At 45.9% G+C, this 17,308-nt stretch overlaps 1 protein-coding gene across 2 annotated transcripts in view; it reads right to left on the bottom strand.

The window, feature by feature from the left end:
* Nucleotides 1–6,773: 6,773 nt before the first annotated feature.
* Nucleotides 6,774–17,308, bottom strand: part of LOC138569737 (uncharacterized) — a 117,820-nt gene continuing 107,285 nt past the window's right edge. Inside the window, exons 2-3 of one of the 2 annotated variants that reach the window (XM_069647981.1) lie at nucleotides 15,691–15,770; nucleotides 6,774–15,594 (exon numbers count right to left, since the gene is read on the bottom strand). In XM_069647981.1, the coding sequence (XP_069504082.1) occupies nucleotides 8,690–9,772 (1,083 nt within the window). In that variant the 5' untranslated portion in view covers nucleotides 9,773–15,594; nucleotides 15,691–15,770 and the 3' untranslated portion in view covers nucleotides 6,774–8,689. The remainder of the gene's footprint in view (nucleotides 15,595–15,690; nucleotides 15,771–17,308) is intronic. The other variant, XM_069647983.1, reaches the window with a different exon arrangement.

Raw genomic sequence — 17,308 nt, 5'->3', positions numbered from 1 at the left:
CAGGAACAAAGGAGGCGGGTGTGGCCCATGCCAACCGGGCCATGGCAGAGAGCAGGAAACAATAAACTCAGGAGGAAACGTGGCCAGCAGCGGCCCCAAAAAGGACCGACGATGCAGGTCCATGACCACCTGGTCCCGCGGTAGGAAAAATTAAGAATCTGGACATTGGGGAGGTCTGGAGCAGCCCCGTAAGGAGGGGGCGTGGCCTCCTAATGCCTGGGCCCGCGGCGATGATACATCAAAGCAGTCGCCCGCAACAGCAAAAGGGCCGCGGCGGGGCATGGGGAAAGGAACAAATGTCTTTGCCGCAACAAGGTGGGCGGGCCCACAGACTACCCGGGCCAGCCAGAGTGAAAAGAATTGTGAATGCAGCAAAAGGGCCGCGGCGGGGCATGGGGAAAGGAACAAATGTCTTTGCCGCAACAAGGTGGGCGGGCCCACAGACTACCCGGGCCAGCCAGAGTGAAAAGAATTGTGAATGGAAGAAGCTGCAGGGGCCACCCCCATCCCATCAAGAAGAGAAGGGGGCCATGTGATTGGCACTGTCCACCATGCCATGAGCCCATCAGCTCACTCCTGGCAAAGCCTCTCCTGAAGGGAGGGAGCCATAGTTCTCAGGCCATGCAGCAGAAGCTGCAGGGGCCCACCCCTATTCCATCAGGAAGAAAGGAGGACATGTGACTGGCACTGTCCATCAGCCCATCAGCTCACTCCTCGCAAAGTTTCGTGACCTAACCAGGGGTAATAATCATGAGGGTTACAGCTCTTACGAGTGCTTGTGCGCCCTCCCATGCCAGAGAGACTCCTGGCCCAGAAGCAGAAGAGGCGTACTGGCCCAGGCACCCTGTCAACAGTGCCTCCCTGCCAGCAGCCCTGGAAGAGGAGGAGAAGTGAAAGGAGTGAGCGGTTTGTCATTCTGCCGCCAGGACCCTGCAGCAGTGAGCCTACCCCATCTATGAACGTGGCCAGTGTGGCCCCTGGTACTTCCAGATGCGTGGGTGCCCGCCCTGATCTGTGCGCTCATCAGTCATCTGGCGAGCACTAACCAAGGACTGGGGTTAGTGACCAGGGGCCACATTGACCAAGTCAATGTGGCCCCTGGTACTGCCAGGTGCGGTTTTGCTGGCCCTTGAACTCTTGACTGCCCTGAAGACACCTCAGCATTGATCGGACTTGTACCATGTGGAGCCTGCGGTTGGACACACAAGGGCTGGGAGTCTGCAGACCGAAACTGGCACAGCCCAAGTATTAAGTGTAACTGTGTTCATGTGGTTGTGAGTTGTTGTAGTAAGGGGTGCCAGGGGCGAATGGGGGTGGTGTGTTAGTGGAGCAAGGCTCACTCACCGAGGTTAATAAAGGGTGTACCGGTATGGGGAATTTCAATGTGTCACCAGTAACTCACCGACCCAGACCTGGGCCCCTAAGGGTGTGAAAACTAGTAGGATTTATAGTGTTAGTATTATTGTGTGTATTGTGCTGTGATTTTGGAGTTCGTTTTGTTGTTATGAAAAAGTAGGAGTGTTGCATGTCACCCCTCCCAGTGCTTGTGTCATGATCACATGGGGGTAACCATGTGACCAAGTAAATAAAAAGGACGAGCCGTTTCCGGCTTGTCAATCCATCATGAGCTGACTCCGGTGTGTTCTTCCAGGCACCATGGCATGCTGGTGCATCACGCATGCTCGAGGACCAAGGACAGGGCCTAGCACGAGGACGGTGCCCCCCCCCCTGAGAATGGAGTGGCCATGTGACCATGGCTGAGTGTGCAACCCGATCCGGAGTTTGCAGGGTGATCCCTGCCTGGTTCTGGCTGCGTGGACGCAGCCCACTGGTGCGTGTCGGGTGTCCCTGACATCAGCTGTGGCCCGCTCCGGTGATCCGGGATTTGGCCACAACAACCATTATATTGAAACGTGTAATTATGTACACTTTAACTGACCTTTTTTTCTCCCCTGCGCTCCTTCTTCATGTATTCCTCATTTTTTTGTTTACTTACCCTCTTGAATGCACTTTGTTCATGGATTCTTCATTTACATCCTTACGAATGCAACTTCTTCATATATTTTCAGTTTGGACCGTAAACTGCCATCTACTGACCATTTATATTCTTGCACCTTCAATTACAATTGCAAAGTATATATCAGTTTCTTAAATCCTTTTATTCAATATAATTAATTATAAGTACTTGAACTTTTGGAACAATATACTATTTTGAAAAATATTGTTTTGAATAAGTTTCAGATTTTATTTAAACCTATATAACTGATTCCACAGCTTTCGTCTCACAGTGAAGAGACTTCCATTTCCGTGCTCTAGTCATTTTAGCATTTTTTTAATATGATCTCTCGCGATTTCGCGTTGTGATTGTATTTGTGCTTTTCCATTACGCATTGCGAACGTGTGTGTGTACACTCTTTTTAATGGCAAAACGAATGTTTTCCTAGTTTTACACATTTATATATAGTCCATTTTGCATATCTTCGATTTTCTGGAGTACCTGATATGATATGATATTTTTATTTTTAATTTATTTATTTTATTTTATTTATATACCTGCGTTTGTAATGCGGACTGTTGGTCTACGATATTTTATCACTCCATCTGTTAACGTACATCCTTGATTGCTGGGATAGAGTGGTACTTGCGTTTGAGCGAAAGGTGTGTAAGTGAGATTGATAGAGGGGTCGTAGGGAGTGAAAGAAAGGGTGACTGAATAAGTGAATGGAAGTTGACTGAGGGGGGGTGGGTGCAGTGGCGGCTGCTTACATAGGGCGGGGGGCGCCGCCCCCCCAGAGAGAAGAGAGAGAAGAAGAGACAACTCTTTTTTGCTGTGCCGGCAATTAATTAAATCAATTTTTGCAGAGCGGCAGATTAATTATTAATTTATCTGCCTCTGCAGTATGCTGGGCTGCCAGGCCTGCTCTGTGTCCTGCCCAACCTCTACAACAGCAGGGCGCGTCCGGATCTGCGTAGACTACGTTAATTGTTTGTACATGTAGAGTGCGTGGAGCTCGTTGCTCCACGCAATCTACGTATCCCATCCTCCAATTTGGGAGGCTGTCGGGGCGCTGGAGGGGTGGCCCCTCACCGTTGGTATTCTACGCAAACAGCGCAGTAGGAGACCTCCTCCTAGTCCACTCCTGGCACTGTGCTAGCATGCAGCATAGCAACAAGCTGTGTTGGATTGTCATTGGCTGTTTAGCAGCCAATGACAATCCGTGTGGGTGGAGTCGGGTCATAGGCACACGGTGTGCCTCGCCTTTTCGTTCTTTCTGGTGAGGTCCTAGTTGCTTGCTGGTGGATTTAGGGCTTGTGTCATCGCAGTCGCAATGACCAAGGCCCAGCTCCCCAGAACCAGGCCCATCCACGGACGGATGTCGTGTGCTGCTGCAGCCCCAGGTAAGTGAGCAAATATTTTGGACTGTGGGCTTAGTTAAGTAAACTCTTAGGGCCTCATTACATGGAATGGGCACCGGTAAACCCTTACCGCCTTACTATGAGGTCCCTTTGCGGGACCCGACCTCAACGGCTAGTTTTACCAGCCGTTAAGGAACAGGCCTGCAAAGGGCCTTGGTGCCAATTACGGTACCGCAATTTGCGCTACCATAATTAGCTCCTTCCCCATTCCCATTGAGCCCTATCGGGGCAAAAATGGGAATGGGGAAGTGCCTTGCTGAATGCGGAATTACCGCCCCCGCTCACCTTGGAGTAGGGCGGTAATTCCGCCATCCACCAAGGCGGACACAGTAAAATACTGGTGGCAACCATGGCACTAATAGCGCCATGGGTACCGCATACCGTGTAATGAGGCCCTTAGTCTTCCTTCCATGATGCCGCATTGGCGAAGAAGAAGAGTTTCCTTAACTAAAACTTAATGGCGGCCGCGGGAAACTCGGCCTACATCTCTCAGTGAGAGATTCTCTGAGAGATGTAGGCTGACCGAGTGTCCCGCGGCTGCCATTAGGTTTCAGTTAATGACTGAGAGATGATCTCTCACTGAGAGATGTAGGCCCTTCCCTCAGCCAGACTGTAGGCCGAGGAGGGAAGGTCGTATTCGCAACACCTTGGCCCGCCCTGTAAGACGCAACGCAACCATATTGCCGGAACCTGTTGGTTTACATTTACATCTGTGCTTTTGTGTGGGAGGCCTCAGCACTGAGTATTCTGCTGCACGATCTGACTAGAAATATTAAAATCTCATTTAATTAAAAGTCGAGGAAGCACAGTGCTATTGCTTTTCTGCACACAATGGTATTCTTAGGAACAGTCTTAAGCTTTTTTGAGAGGGTATGCAGGTGGTCACTGCAGCAAGCGCTGTGCTGAATGTTGAAGCACCAGAGCACTCGTGTTAAGGCACCAGGTCTTTGGTGTGGTTTGCCATTGGCTGGAAGGGCTATCATGGACCTGTGCGGGGATGGAGGGTGCAATGTTGTTTGGTGATGCACCCCTAAGATACTGCAGGCAGATGGCTATTGGGTCCCTTCTTGGGCTCATGTGTGGCTGCTGTTGTCAGTATTGCTGCCAGCCCACGTGTCAGCAGGCTGACACTTTATAATTTGGGGTTGCCCTTTCTTGGAATTTGCCAGCACTATGGTGGTAACCTGATTGTCCCTTGGTTCCCGAGTCTGTTGTGTGTGCCACTCCCGAACGGCTGCCCTCATTTGTTCACAAATACCCCTATGGCTTGACCCCTGGGCATAGGGGCGACCCTATGCCTCATGCCCCAGGGGTCAAGTCGTAAAACAAAAAGTGGGGGGACTCATTAACAGACCAAATGTATGCATGTGCTGTCTCCATAAATTAGCATATCAAGTTGCCCTCTTAATAAAGTGTGGGGGGGACTTCTGAAAAAAGCGGGGGGACTCTGTCCACTCGCGTGTACCCTCGACTTGAGGACTGCTCATGCCAAAGCAAGCAACTGGTAAGATTGTGGGCACGTCTGTGGTTCAACTGAGGCTACACTCAGAAACATTCGCTCTCTAAAATGGCCTGCATTATGTTTGGGATCAGGATTTAGGGGTAGCGATTGTGGGGTGTATCCTGTGCAGACTGAGCCCCTCTTGCTAAGAGAATCTCAGGGAATATGGGTGGCCATGGCCTGAGTGACAAGGTTGGAAGTGGGGGACAGGTACTTGACATATACCGCCATCAGGATCGGCATTGCCAAGCTGGTTGCTCTCCCCAGCCCCCCTCTCATCCCAATTCCTTGCCTGACTGTTAGAGACTTCATCACACGTACAGATGAAGATGGCACTAGCCGCAAACAGCCGTGTGGATTACACATCAATATGCATATGCTGAATTCAGGAGATAACTGAACAAATAAGTCATTTAAAACCAAGAGAAAGGAACTGGAGTTAACAGCCGCTAGAGTTAACAAGGCCAGCAAGAAATGGTTAGTCTTGGGCAAAACAGTATGTAGGAGTAGGCCGGCATGCCTAATGGACATTGTGTAAGTTATGTAAGTTTTAGGTATGTTAACTTACAAGATATCAAGCAATCATTTTGGGTACAAATTGGTATGGTTTGTATTTTAAGGCACGTTTGGGCAATATAATGTGCACGCACCTGCTGCATTAGGATCCCGGCTATAATGCATTTGAGCACTTTTATGGGAAGATGATTTCGTTAAACATATTGAAAATCGTTTAATCGCCAGATACTTCTAAATTCCACATTTTATTAGCCTTCAGGTAACAGGAGAAATTCACATGTCACCTTTCGTTCAAATACACGACCCGTAGGCAACAACACCCTCTCAGTAATGAGGGACTGACTCCAATAAGGTATAATTCCCAGCTAGAAGCATTTGCAGGCTCCTTAATGAACAGCAAATAAGCAAGACCACCTTAGCAAGAGGATGAACGCATATGAATGCCAGTAACAGCATGACAAAATTATATTTTTTCCATCCTTACTGACTATTTAATGATGAATTTCTTTATGCATGCATCATAGTACCAGCTATTCTCAATACAAGCAAATGTAAAATACACTATCACACTAGCAGCTGTAAGAATAATGTACCACCATTAGTATGTAAAACCTTACGCTTTTTATGTCATATTTCGGTGGGTTTTGGACAGTGAATAGCACATTTTGGAGGCACTTTTTCAAAGAATTTTGTGGGGGAATCCCCCCACATCCCCGTTGGGTGGTGTGGGCTTGCGCGCTGCATGCACTCGCTCCCAAATTGCACGTGGGAAATTTACGCCCCACCAGCTTTAAAACTCACCAGCCACCATTGGGTGGGTGGAGTAGAAGTAGTGTGGAGAAGGGAGTGATATTATGTCGAGAGGGAAGCAGAGGTAGTGGAGAGGGAGAGTAGTAGGGAGTAATAGTGGAGGGTGGAAGCTGTTCCAAGAGAGGGAACATCAGAAGGACAGAAAGGAGAGATTGTGGGCGGAACAGGAGGGAGCCGAGTAGGAGGTAAGGAAGAGTGACAGCTAGGCATGGAGAGATGTATAGTTGTGCATGTAACGGTAACATCAAGGGGGGGCCTGAGTGTCTGAAGGGCACACATTCACAACCTACATAATCTTGAGGAATTTAGAGACAACGTAGATTATTTCCCGAGGGAGCCCTAGGTGTTCTGCCTTTAGGCACACAAGCACAATACGGATGTACAAATATGATGCATATCTAGTTCATGGGTTAACTCATCCCCTCTCACATGTGGCCACAAATTCATTTCCCACAAGCAATAAGAGAGAACAATTCATAAATACCAACACATTTCCCCAAACAAATAAAAGGAAAGAGTATTTCACGTATTTAATCCAGCCAAAAGAATATTTATTGCATCTAATGAAAACATTTTTGAAAAACAGTTTTTTAAATGTATCCCGAGCTAGTTTCTTTTTTTGTTTATTTTAGTGCCTCCCCACATATCTCTCGGGTCAGGGGGACCTTCTGTGAGATTATTAGGATACAAAGGCCTCAGAAGCATAATGTTAATGAAGAGCAGCATAAGAGAACAATACTGGTGACCTCAAATGGATACAGAAATCGAGACTGTTGATCAATTGCCTGGCCGGCAAAGAAGCAGACAAGAGACTAATAACTGGACCAGCACCATTAGAAACCGAGAATGAATAGAGAAAACGTGGGCCCAGAACAGAGTAGACTTTATTTATTTTAAATTTATAAAGTGCACCTACACCTTGGGCACCTGGGCACTTGAGCTTAAGGATACTGCTACAACCAGTTACATTCCAATCATAGTCCAGGTGCTTAAGAAAGTGGTTACATCCTGTTACTTGTCATACTTAGTTCATGTCATGTCATTTAACTTGTTACAACCAGTAACATTACAATCATAGCCCATGTGCTTAAGAAAGTGGTTACATCCTGTTACTTTTCATGCTTAGTCCATGTCATATCATTTAACTTGAGTGTAGAAACTATGCAAATGCAGTTACATTCCAGGCTAAGACCCTGTCATTGCAATAGATCGTGTTGCAAACTATTTTTCTTTTTTCACTTGGAAGAGCTATGATAGCCGGTGCAGGGTGGGGTTATAAAGCTCGGGGGGAGTAGGGGTGATTCTTGATATCTTGGTTAAAAAGCCAGGTTTTAGGTTTTTTGCGGAATGACCAAAGAGAGGGGTCTGTCCTCAGTTCTGGCAGCATGCCATTCCAATAGTTGGCTGCAACAATGGGGAAGCTTGCGCCTCCTGCTTTTTGTCTTTTATATCTCTGTGTGGTCAGCTGCCCTAGATAGGGCGATCTGGTTGGTCTGGATAGTTGAGGTTTGGATATTTGGTTGGCGAGATGACGTGGGGCGGTGTTGGAGAGGCATTTGTGTGTAAGTGAGAGTATTTTGAATTTTATTCGGTCTCTGACTGAGAGCCAGTGGATGTTTCTTCTGGTTGTGGTTATGTGGTCTGATTTGGAAATACTGAGTGCTGCTATGATGGCATTATTTTGGACAGTCTGAAGTTTCCTGATGTTTTTGGCCGTGGAACCTGCAAAAATGGAGAGGATTGCCAAGGTGATGCGATTCTCCACAGTTAATAGAGATCTGCAGGCGGTGATGACTTTCGCTGTGTATGCTGCTGCTGAGATGATGGATTGACTTGTCGGGTGAGGGTTAGTGCTGAGTCTAAGTATACCCCTAGTGTTTTGACTTCTTTGGCAACCGTGATATTGTTTCCGTCGATGTCAAAGAATTTGTAAGTGTGTGGGAGGTTCTTAAGCTTGGAGGGGCTGCCTACAATCAGAATCTTGGTTTTATCGTCATTAAGGCAGAGTTCATGTACAGCCATCCAGGCTTGGATAGCGAAGTAAATGGAATTCAGAGTTTTGGAGTCTATGTCGTAGTCACCCGTGATTGGTATGAGTATCTGAGTGTCGTCAGCATAATTTGTGTGACACTCAATTTGTCTAGTCAGTCGAAAAGGTTTTTTGTGAAGTCATTGTGTAAGGTAGGGGAGACGCAGGATCCTTGTGTGATACTGCATGTGACTGTAGTAGGGGGCGATGCTGCTGTGGGGGTAAAGACTCTCATTGATCGATTAGAAAGGAATGATTTGATCCAGTTATGGCGTTGTTGTAGAAGTGGGCATCGCTAGGTAGATGGCGGCATGAGATTTTGTGAATCACTAAATCAAAGGCTGCCAAGAGGTCCAATAGGAGAAGGATGGCCAGGTTGCCTCTGTCTCTGATTTGATCCATTTGGATTTCAAGATCTAATAGGGCTGTTTCGGTGCCGTGGCTGGGTCTGAATCCAGATTGGTGAAGGCCACGAAGATTATGCATTTCGAGATAGCTCTGGATTTGTACATAGGCCACTGTAATATTTTTAGTAAGAAGGGCACTGTTGAAATGGGCCTATAGTTGGTTGGCACAATAGGATCTAGAGTGGGTTTCTTTAGTAGAGGGAGTACCCATGCTTCCTTCAGATTTTCTGGTACTTTGTTGCAGGCAAAGGAGTTATTAATTAAGGATGTGATAAACGGGGCTAAGTTGTTAGCACATTCTTTGATCAGAGTGACTGGGTAGATGTCCCCTTGACATTTTGACGGTTTTAGGCCATTTATGATTGTGATGGTCTTGTCTACGGTAATAGGCGAGAATTCAAACTGAGGGGGTGTTTTTGGAGTGTTGAGATCTGCGGTGGTAGATTGGGTGGGTGAGGTGAGTTTTAGGTTCATTTTGTGCTTTAATGATGTGATTTTGTCCATGAGTGCTTTTTGCATGTTTTCACACCAGACTTGGTCTTTGATGCAATGGTCACGAGTCTTAGAGGGTGATTCATATTCCCAGAGGACCGAAAAGAGTTCTTTGGTGCCGGAGTTGGCATTCTTGATACGTGTGTTGTATGCGTTACTCTTAGCTTGGAGGGTAGCTTCTTTGAATTCCGTAGCTAGGGTGGTGAATTGGAGTTTGTTGCTGGGGCTCAGGGTTTTTTTCCAATTACTTTCTGTGTTTCTTTTTCTATTGCATATGTCTTTAAGCTCTGGGGTAAACCAGTGATTGATCTGAGTTTTGGGTTTAGCTTTGCAAGTGCCAAGGGGGGCCATTTCATTAATAGCTGCTTCCATGGTCTGGTTGTAAATGTCTACCAGTGATGTAGGGTTAGTGGCCTTTTCAGTGCGTGATTTGAGCGTTGAGAGGGGGGGAGCATGTTGGTTGGCATGATGTTGCAGTGATTGCGAGTTTGGTTTACGAGTGCAAGGATGGTAGGTGAACTTGATTGTGAAGATGTGTTTATAGAGAACAGTATAGTGTGTGGTCTGACCACGGGCTGGGGTCATTGTTTGTAATCTCATTGATGCAGTTGTGATCGGCTAGCCAGTCTAGCGTGTGGCCTTTGGCATGAGTGGGGCCTGCAGTGCGAAGGGTGAAGCCTTGCGTTTCTATAGAGTTGGCCAGAGCTGTGGCTTGGGTGTCAGTGCTGTCGTCGAGACCTAGGTTAAAGTCTCCTAGGATGAGAGCCTTGGAGGAGGGTTTTAGGTCTATGGTTAATAGTGTGGCTATGTCCTCTTAAAAGGAGGAGGTGGGGCCTGGCAACCTGTAGAACAGGTGGATTAGGAGGGATGATGTGGCAGATAGTGTTATTTTAGCAGTCAGTGATTCTCCTGGCGGGAATGCTTGGTTTGGTATTTCTCTTATGCATAGGTTGGATTTGGAAATGAAGGCGACTCCGCCTCCATTTGAGATGGTTCTATCTTTTCTGATGATGGAATACCCAACTGGTAAAGCAAGTGTAAGGGATGGGCCGGCTGCTGGATGTAGCCATGTTTCCATTATGGCGATGAAATCTAAGTCATTGGTAGTAATTAGGTCTGAGATGTCCAGGGCGTGCACAGAAGGGATCTGGCATTGATCCAATGGATTATTTACCCAGTGAGGTGAAATATGCTACAGTAATAGCGGATTACATGTTGAAATGGACAGAAGTACACTTCAAGCCATGGCATCAAGCACCGGAAGTCTACTTCATATCACCCACAAGGCAACGGCCAAGTTGAGCTCATGAATCGGTATGTCAAGGGAATCATACAAGCGGCATACAGAGGGAACGTAGACTGTGAGGAAGAAGTGTACAAAGGCATGGCTTCACACTGAATTATCCCTAGCAGTGTAACAGGAGTGCCACCATTTTACATGATGCAAAGGACAGTGAACATGAAATTATTTCCTTCCTAGATATCCCGAGACAAGAAGGCCATGGAAAATTAGACAAGTAGAGAAGGATACAAAGTGAAGAAACTGCAACAAAGGAAAAGGGCACTACATCCAGTCAACAGAAGGGAGGAACTGGAATGCCAGAAGAATGGCATTTCATGACAAGCAGCACAGAGAGCAAAGATATTAACACACAGATACTAGAGAAGAGAACAATGAACAAGGACAAGATCACACAGAAAAAGCAAACAAAAGACATGAAGAACTGTAGCCGATGACCAGAGAGACAGAAGAACACAATCGAGAAACAAAATGAGGTAAGAAGGAAATGAAGGGATACTGAGAGGAATTAACAATCCTCAACGACCCAGTAGGAATAAAAGACCCCCAGAAAGGTACAGAGACGTTGTAATGGACTAACTTAAAATGTGTTTTAAAATGGGATAATTTTGTGAAGTGAGCACAGCGTGTACATCACGTGTCTACGTGATGTGAGTGGGCGAAAAGACAAAGAGGGAGGAACATGGTGAGCCTGCGCAGAAGGGAGGAGGGAGCGCAGAAAGAGCAGCACGAAAACAGATCTCCCAAGTGGCTGCGTGTGGATAAATGTTGGAACTTGTAAATAAAAATAAACAATCTATAGACCTGCATTTGATTTCTGACAATTTTCATTAAAGAACAGCATTCTCACAACCTGCTCTGGATTAACATCTGTCAGTTGCCAATGTTAATGGGTACAAAATAATCATGTCACATTCGAAGTAAATGACTACAATTTCTATGGAGCAGAAATGTTCCACAAACAGCCGGTTTCTATAAATGGACACATCAAGTTACACCATCTTGGTTTTAATTAAAAGAAGAGCACTGTGTGATCACAATAATTGTTGCTCATTAGACTGCAGGTGTGCCCTAGGTTTCAAAGGCCAGTTCAAACTTTTTTGAGGAAAGAGTTAACATTTCATTTCTAGTTGTATTTTTTCCATGCTACTTTATAGAATATTAAACATCTTATTTAATATGCCTTTGTGGATAGATCAAGAGTTAGGTGCTTGCCTTTTTTTGTCAAGGGCCAGCCTGCATTTCCAAAGTCCTAATCCTGAAAGGTCTGACTTAGCCTTTCATCCTTCAGAGACCTATTAAATGGGCACAGGGCACTATTTAGGAAAACACAATCATTTTTTTGGGCATTTAATTCATTTGTCCAAAATTAAGTTCAAATTTGATTGTGGAAATGATGCCCTCCTCTCTCACCAGTTGTGGCTCTGTGCACCCTCCTGTTCAGAGTAGAAGAGATCAGGTAGCATGTATGGATACTGCCCACTAACCAAGGGGACGGGCTTACCTTGATTGTCCAGACCATCGGCTCTCGTCTGCATTCCTGCTTGAAAGTAGAAGGGGATGGGAGTGAGCTGGGGACAGGCAGGAATCTTGCAGCAGGTTTATGTCAGTTACTGGTTGGGACACAATATGCTGCTATGTTTGGAGTAACAGCGGACTATGGATCCTCCCTCTTGTTTCAAAAATTAGGCCCATCTCTGCTCACATGCGTCACGGGGGGCATAACACATCAGTGTAACAAGCAGCAGGGCAGAAAAACAAACCCTTTAAAGCAACAATCAGCACATCCCTTACCAGCTCTGCTGTCATTTAGAGAATGTCTGATGCTGTAACAGAGTTTAGGGTTGGACTCACTGGTCAAGCACAACCTTTCTGCTGACTGACACCATAGCCCCGCTCGTGTTTGTATCTTCATTAGACATTCTTGGTAGCAGCTTGCTCCAGCCAGACCTCAAAATACAATCTCATTTCACATTGCCTGCAAGGCCCCCTCCAAAGCATAAGGCATGGAACAACTGCCTCTCTTACACCCCTTGTAATGGCCCTGCTCCTGGCTCTCATTTTAAAACTGTCCTCCAGCCCACCAAAATATTTGAGAATAGCTCCACCCTCGTTGGTGCAGGATGGTCTTGTCGACAGTGCACACACAGGGAGAAACAGGGATATAGCAGAGACCATGGGCGCTGGGGGTAATGTACGAAAATAACAAAAACAAAATGCTGAATTTACTGCGCATTTGGCATTGATGAAAATGCTGAATCCCATAATACCGAACAAGGACTGCAGGAGTTACAGGGCTGTCCCCTGCTCCCCTTGTTCGGGAAAATGGGTTACGGGGGGGTTGCAGGGGTTTCCCCAGCTTCCATAGGAAAGAATGTGCCGGGGACAAAGGTTTAAAAGAAAAAAGGGAAAAATAGGACCCTGTGGCGCAAGTCCCTACCCACTTTAGGTATAGGAAACTTCCGTCGCAGGGAGATGAGCAAATTGAGGTTGCGAAGTGAGGTTAAGCAGAGGAACAGGTAAGTAGGGTGCAAGGGGTAGCGGGTAGATGGAAGGCGGGATAGGATGATCTATGTGATCACTTTGCGCCACCTTTGCGGATTTGACATTTTCACGTGCAAAGAAACGGAGAGCAGTGTTCACGTAGATCCGGCATTGAGTAGAGGGGGCAAACAGGGCAACTGCACTGTTACTTCTGTAGAAACGTGGACAGGAACCACCGTGTATCCCTTACACAGATGGTTTCATTTTTGTTGCTGCCCTCTACACTCTCAAATGAGACTACATGCATTGGCAATGCTCTAGGAGATAAAACTGGCTTCAAAGCTATGTACATGAAGTGCATGCACTGTTGCTAATGCAGTGACTTTGAGCCGTATCAGGAATCCACCTGCAGTGTTGAATTCTTCAGAGATGAGTGATAGTAACCAAAGCAGACATCTACAAGGGTGTACAGCTGGTTAGGTGACTGTTGCTGACATTGGAGGTCATTACAACCTTGGTGCTAAGTACACCAACTTTACCACCATGGAGTAAACTATGTTTACACCATGGTGGATGGTGGATTTACCGCCCCATTACAAGGTGAGTGGGGCAGTAAATCCCCATTTCCCATTTTCCCTTCCCCATTCCCATTTTTGCCCCATAGGGCATAATGGGAGTGGGGAAGGCGCTAATTACACCACCGTAAATTACGGTGACGTAATTAGCATCATGGCGGATTAGCGCCATGGATTTTAACGACTGCTAAAAGCAGGCGTTAAAATCAGAATCAGGCGTTAAGGGTTAATGGTGGCGTTAACCCTTAACGCTGTCGTGATAAGCTGCTAGGCGCTTGCAGTAACCTGCATTTGCACTAACCCACTGAGCTATCTTGTGTGTACTAGAGCCTATTCGAAGCGTGGAGGAAAATGCTGACATCAACCAGGACTCTCGAACTGGGTGAGCCTGCATGCTTGCAAGGGGTTAATTGCAAAGGCCTTTTCTGAAGACATAAAACATCTAGCACAAGAGGCTCTGTGCAGCCCTTGGGAGTCAGGCATAGCTTTGCTCGTCTTCGCTCTGCGAGTCAAGTGCACTGATAAGGCAAGAATGCAAAACACAGTGCCCGAAGCCTGGGAGCCAAGGCTGGCTGTTTCCAGTCTTGTAACTTTCCAAGCAAAAAACATGTTTACTGCCAGGAGGGGAGAGCCTAGAAGCTTCTCGAAGAGCTGACACGTCATGATGATTGACGTGCAGCTCCTAATAAGAGAACTATACTTGGACCAGGGAGGGGGGACTCATCCTGGACTGTTGGGAAGACGCGCGTATCAAGGACAGTGCCTGGACGACCAGCTGTGCGCTATCTGGGCCGAGGCTCCTAACATCACATCCCCGCTCTGGTGTAGGACTGTGGGGGCTTGGCCAGTCCTCCCCTCCTCTGCTGAGGAGTGCCAGGCACCTGTAGCGGCGAGGGTCCTGGGTGTGATCAGATCGTACCTTCATCTACATTTCATTAGGAGCGTAAGACCAAATAATTGCATATTCATCTGTGATTGATAATTGGCATTATATAGCTTGCACTCTCTATTTCCACATTATTATAAATTGCTGCTTAGATTTCATTAGTCATTGTAGATAATAAATGCAAGCATCATATTCTGTGTGATTGGCTTTTTTCCAGACTGAGTTCATCGTGCTTCTTAAACCTTATTTGTGTGGGAAGGTAATTAGGAGTGATTTACTTTGCACAAAGGGCTGGATCCCAGGGAGGTGTGGGTACTGTTTATCACTACAAATGCCTGAGTTGTAATGAGGGCCATTGTTATACTTAGCTCAACCTATACATACTTTAGGTTTTTTCCAATTCGTTCTGAAAAATTAGCTTGAAAAGGCACAGTTTCCTTGTGGGAAGGGGTTGAGCTCATTTGCTTGCTCATGTTCGTGGCAGGGGGGAGGTGGACTTTGGTGGGGGTGATTTGTGTGATTTCAGAGCTCTCACATTTTCCATGGCCAAGGGTGAGAAAAGTATATGGCAACATTTTGTAGCACCTGGGAGGGAGATTGTTTAACCGGAAACAGAAGATTTACATTTTCCCATTGGATTGCATTGGGGTTAGAACTATTTTAGGAGGGAGAAAGTAAAAACATTGCAACATATTTTCTGCTGCCCTAGGCCCGACTAAATGCATGTGCCCCTTCCCCAATTTTACTCCACCTCCACCAGTCCCTGCACCTTCAGAAAACCGCAATATAGTGTGCACACCTAATACTTGTTATATCAAATTTATATGAATAAATAATTACTGATTATTCTGAATAGACTTAGGGTGCGGTGGAGAAAAATGCATTTCTGGCACGAGAAATTGCTACTTTAACAAAAAAACAATACAGTGTCCTTAAGCGATGGGCACGCCCGTCCACTGGACACCGTTGATACTGATCAAAATCAGTTCAAAATTAAAGTGACATTAAATATGTGTCAGACATTGCATGAACATAATTATAAAGTGGGAACGCAAATTCTTTGTTCATATTCATATTTTCAATAAATGTTAAAATAAAGGAGCTCAACGCGTTTCGAGTAAATCTCTTCATCAGGAGCAAATTTCAATGTGAGGCGTCTTCAAAATTCACGATAAGTCTAAAGAATAAGTGAAAGATACAGTCAGTACCACTAGTTTATCAAATCTCTCGTCGTATGTTTTAAAATATCATATGGTTTTCAATTTTCATTTACCTGGCTGACTCTACGACCCTCAAGATAACTTGGGATGAGTAAGAAGTTCCGTTCTTAAAACATCTTAGCTGTTCCTCCACCTATTAATACAAATTGAAAGAGGTGGTAGATTCATTTGTATGTAATAGCATTCACTTGGGTTATAGACAGTTAACTATCTGTGTGTATATGGTGGATTAATTGAGTACTGCTAAATTCACAAATGAATGGACAACCTCCAAAGGTATATTTAGTAGATAGTAATAAATGGTCTGCCTGAGTAAAATGAAAATTGAGGTCCCACATTCAAAATCTGTAATCATTTCCCAAATGTGTCCATTATAAATCCACAGAAAGTCTTATTGTAACAATTGCATAATTATTCATGAAACTCTACTGATATTTTAGATATGTAGTTAGACATCTCGATTTCTTCATTGACCATTAATTTTATCCATAATGTGTACATATATTCAGCATTCAGTTGTTAACACATTCTTACATAAATATGGTATCTGTATAATAATTCAGCTATAAATCTCCAAGGCATCATACATTTAATTGTGTTATATATCTGGGTTTCTGTCCCCAGTCTCAAGTTATGAAATGTTAGTTACATTGTTTAATGGAAATCTATTGCTTCACACCCACTCAAAATACTTGATCAAATCAAACAGTTGTCATTACATCTTAGTCCAATGGAAAACATCCTAGTCAGTAAGTCTGATTCTAATACATCACACTCATCATTATTCTTGAATATTTCCTCTGGTGTCCCACTGACTTGGGTTTCTCTTCCTTTTAACACACTAATGACATTTATCATTCCAAATCAGCACTACGAATCTTCTTGGTGGCCTCCAACTACTTTAGCATACCATGGTACCTATTTTCCTTGGGATTACCCTTGAGGGGCTCAGCACTTGCTCTGGTTCCTTGGTCGGCTCTCTCGACCCTCAGTTCGCTTTGGTTTCTCGCTCGACTCTCTCCAATCTGGTTTCTCGCTTCCCCCTGGTCCGGTGTGCTTCTTGACTGCCGCCTTCACTGTACGGCAGTCGTTGAGAGCTGGTGCCACTCTCATCCCTGCTGGTCTCTGTGTCATTGTATTGGCGCCCGGCACACCAAGGGGTGTCTGTGGTCACGCCACCAATTCGGATGCTGCTTGCTCATCCGTTCAGACAACGGCTTCCCCGCTGCCTGCCTCTCCAGCCCACCGGTGTCGCCGATGGGGTTACTATGCTTCCCGGAGTGCTGTGGATTCCGCAGCCTTGCTTGGCTCCACCTCTCCAAGGCTCACAGACGCAAGAGAACTTCCCCTGTGTGCTGTTCTCTCTCCTCCTTTCGGGTTTCCTCGTCCTACTTTCATAGTGATTTGGTCTTAAAGGGGTATGCGCTCTGTTGGTCCACGACTTATCTGAGCCAGCACTGTCTGCATCAAAATACGAGTAAGTGACATTGTTTTTGCTATAAGGCAGTCCCATATACATGGGAAAAGTGTCTTCCAAAGGAGTTCCCCTTGGGAATGGGAGTCCTTATCCCCTAAGGGGGAGTCACTCCCAGTTAGGTCCCACTGGCCCAAACCTCTAGGGAGGGCCTTGCGTAGTGGGCTCACTTCCCTAGACTCACAGGGGGTGGCTCC

Source organism: Ambystoma mexicanum, chromosome 2q (assembly GCF_040938575.1).
Source record: "Ambystoma mexicanum isolate Mex_15411 chromosome 2q, UKY_AmexF1_1, whole genome shotgun sequence".
Classification (NCBI taxonomy): domain Eukaryota; kingdom Metazoa; phylum Chordata; class Amphibia; order Caudata; family Ambystomatidae; genus Ambystoma; species Ambystoma mexicanum.
Note: the sequence above shows the minus strand (reverse complement) of the source record. Positions and strands in the feature narration are given on the sequence as shown.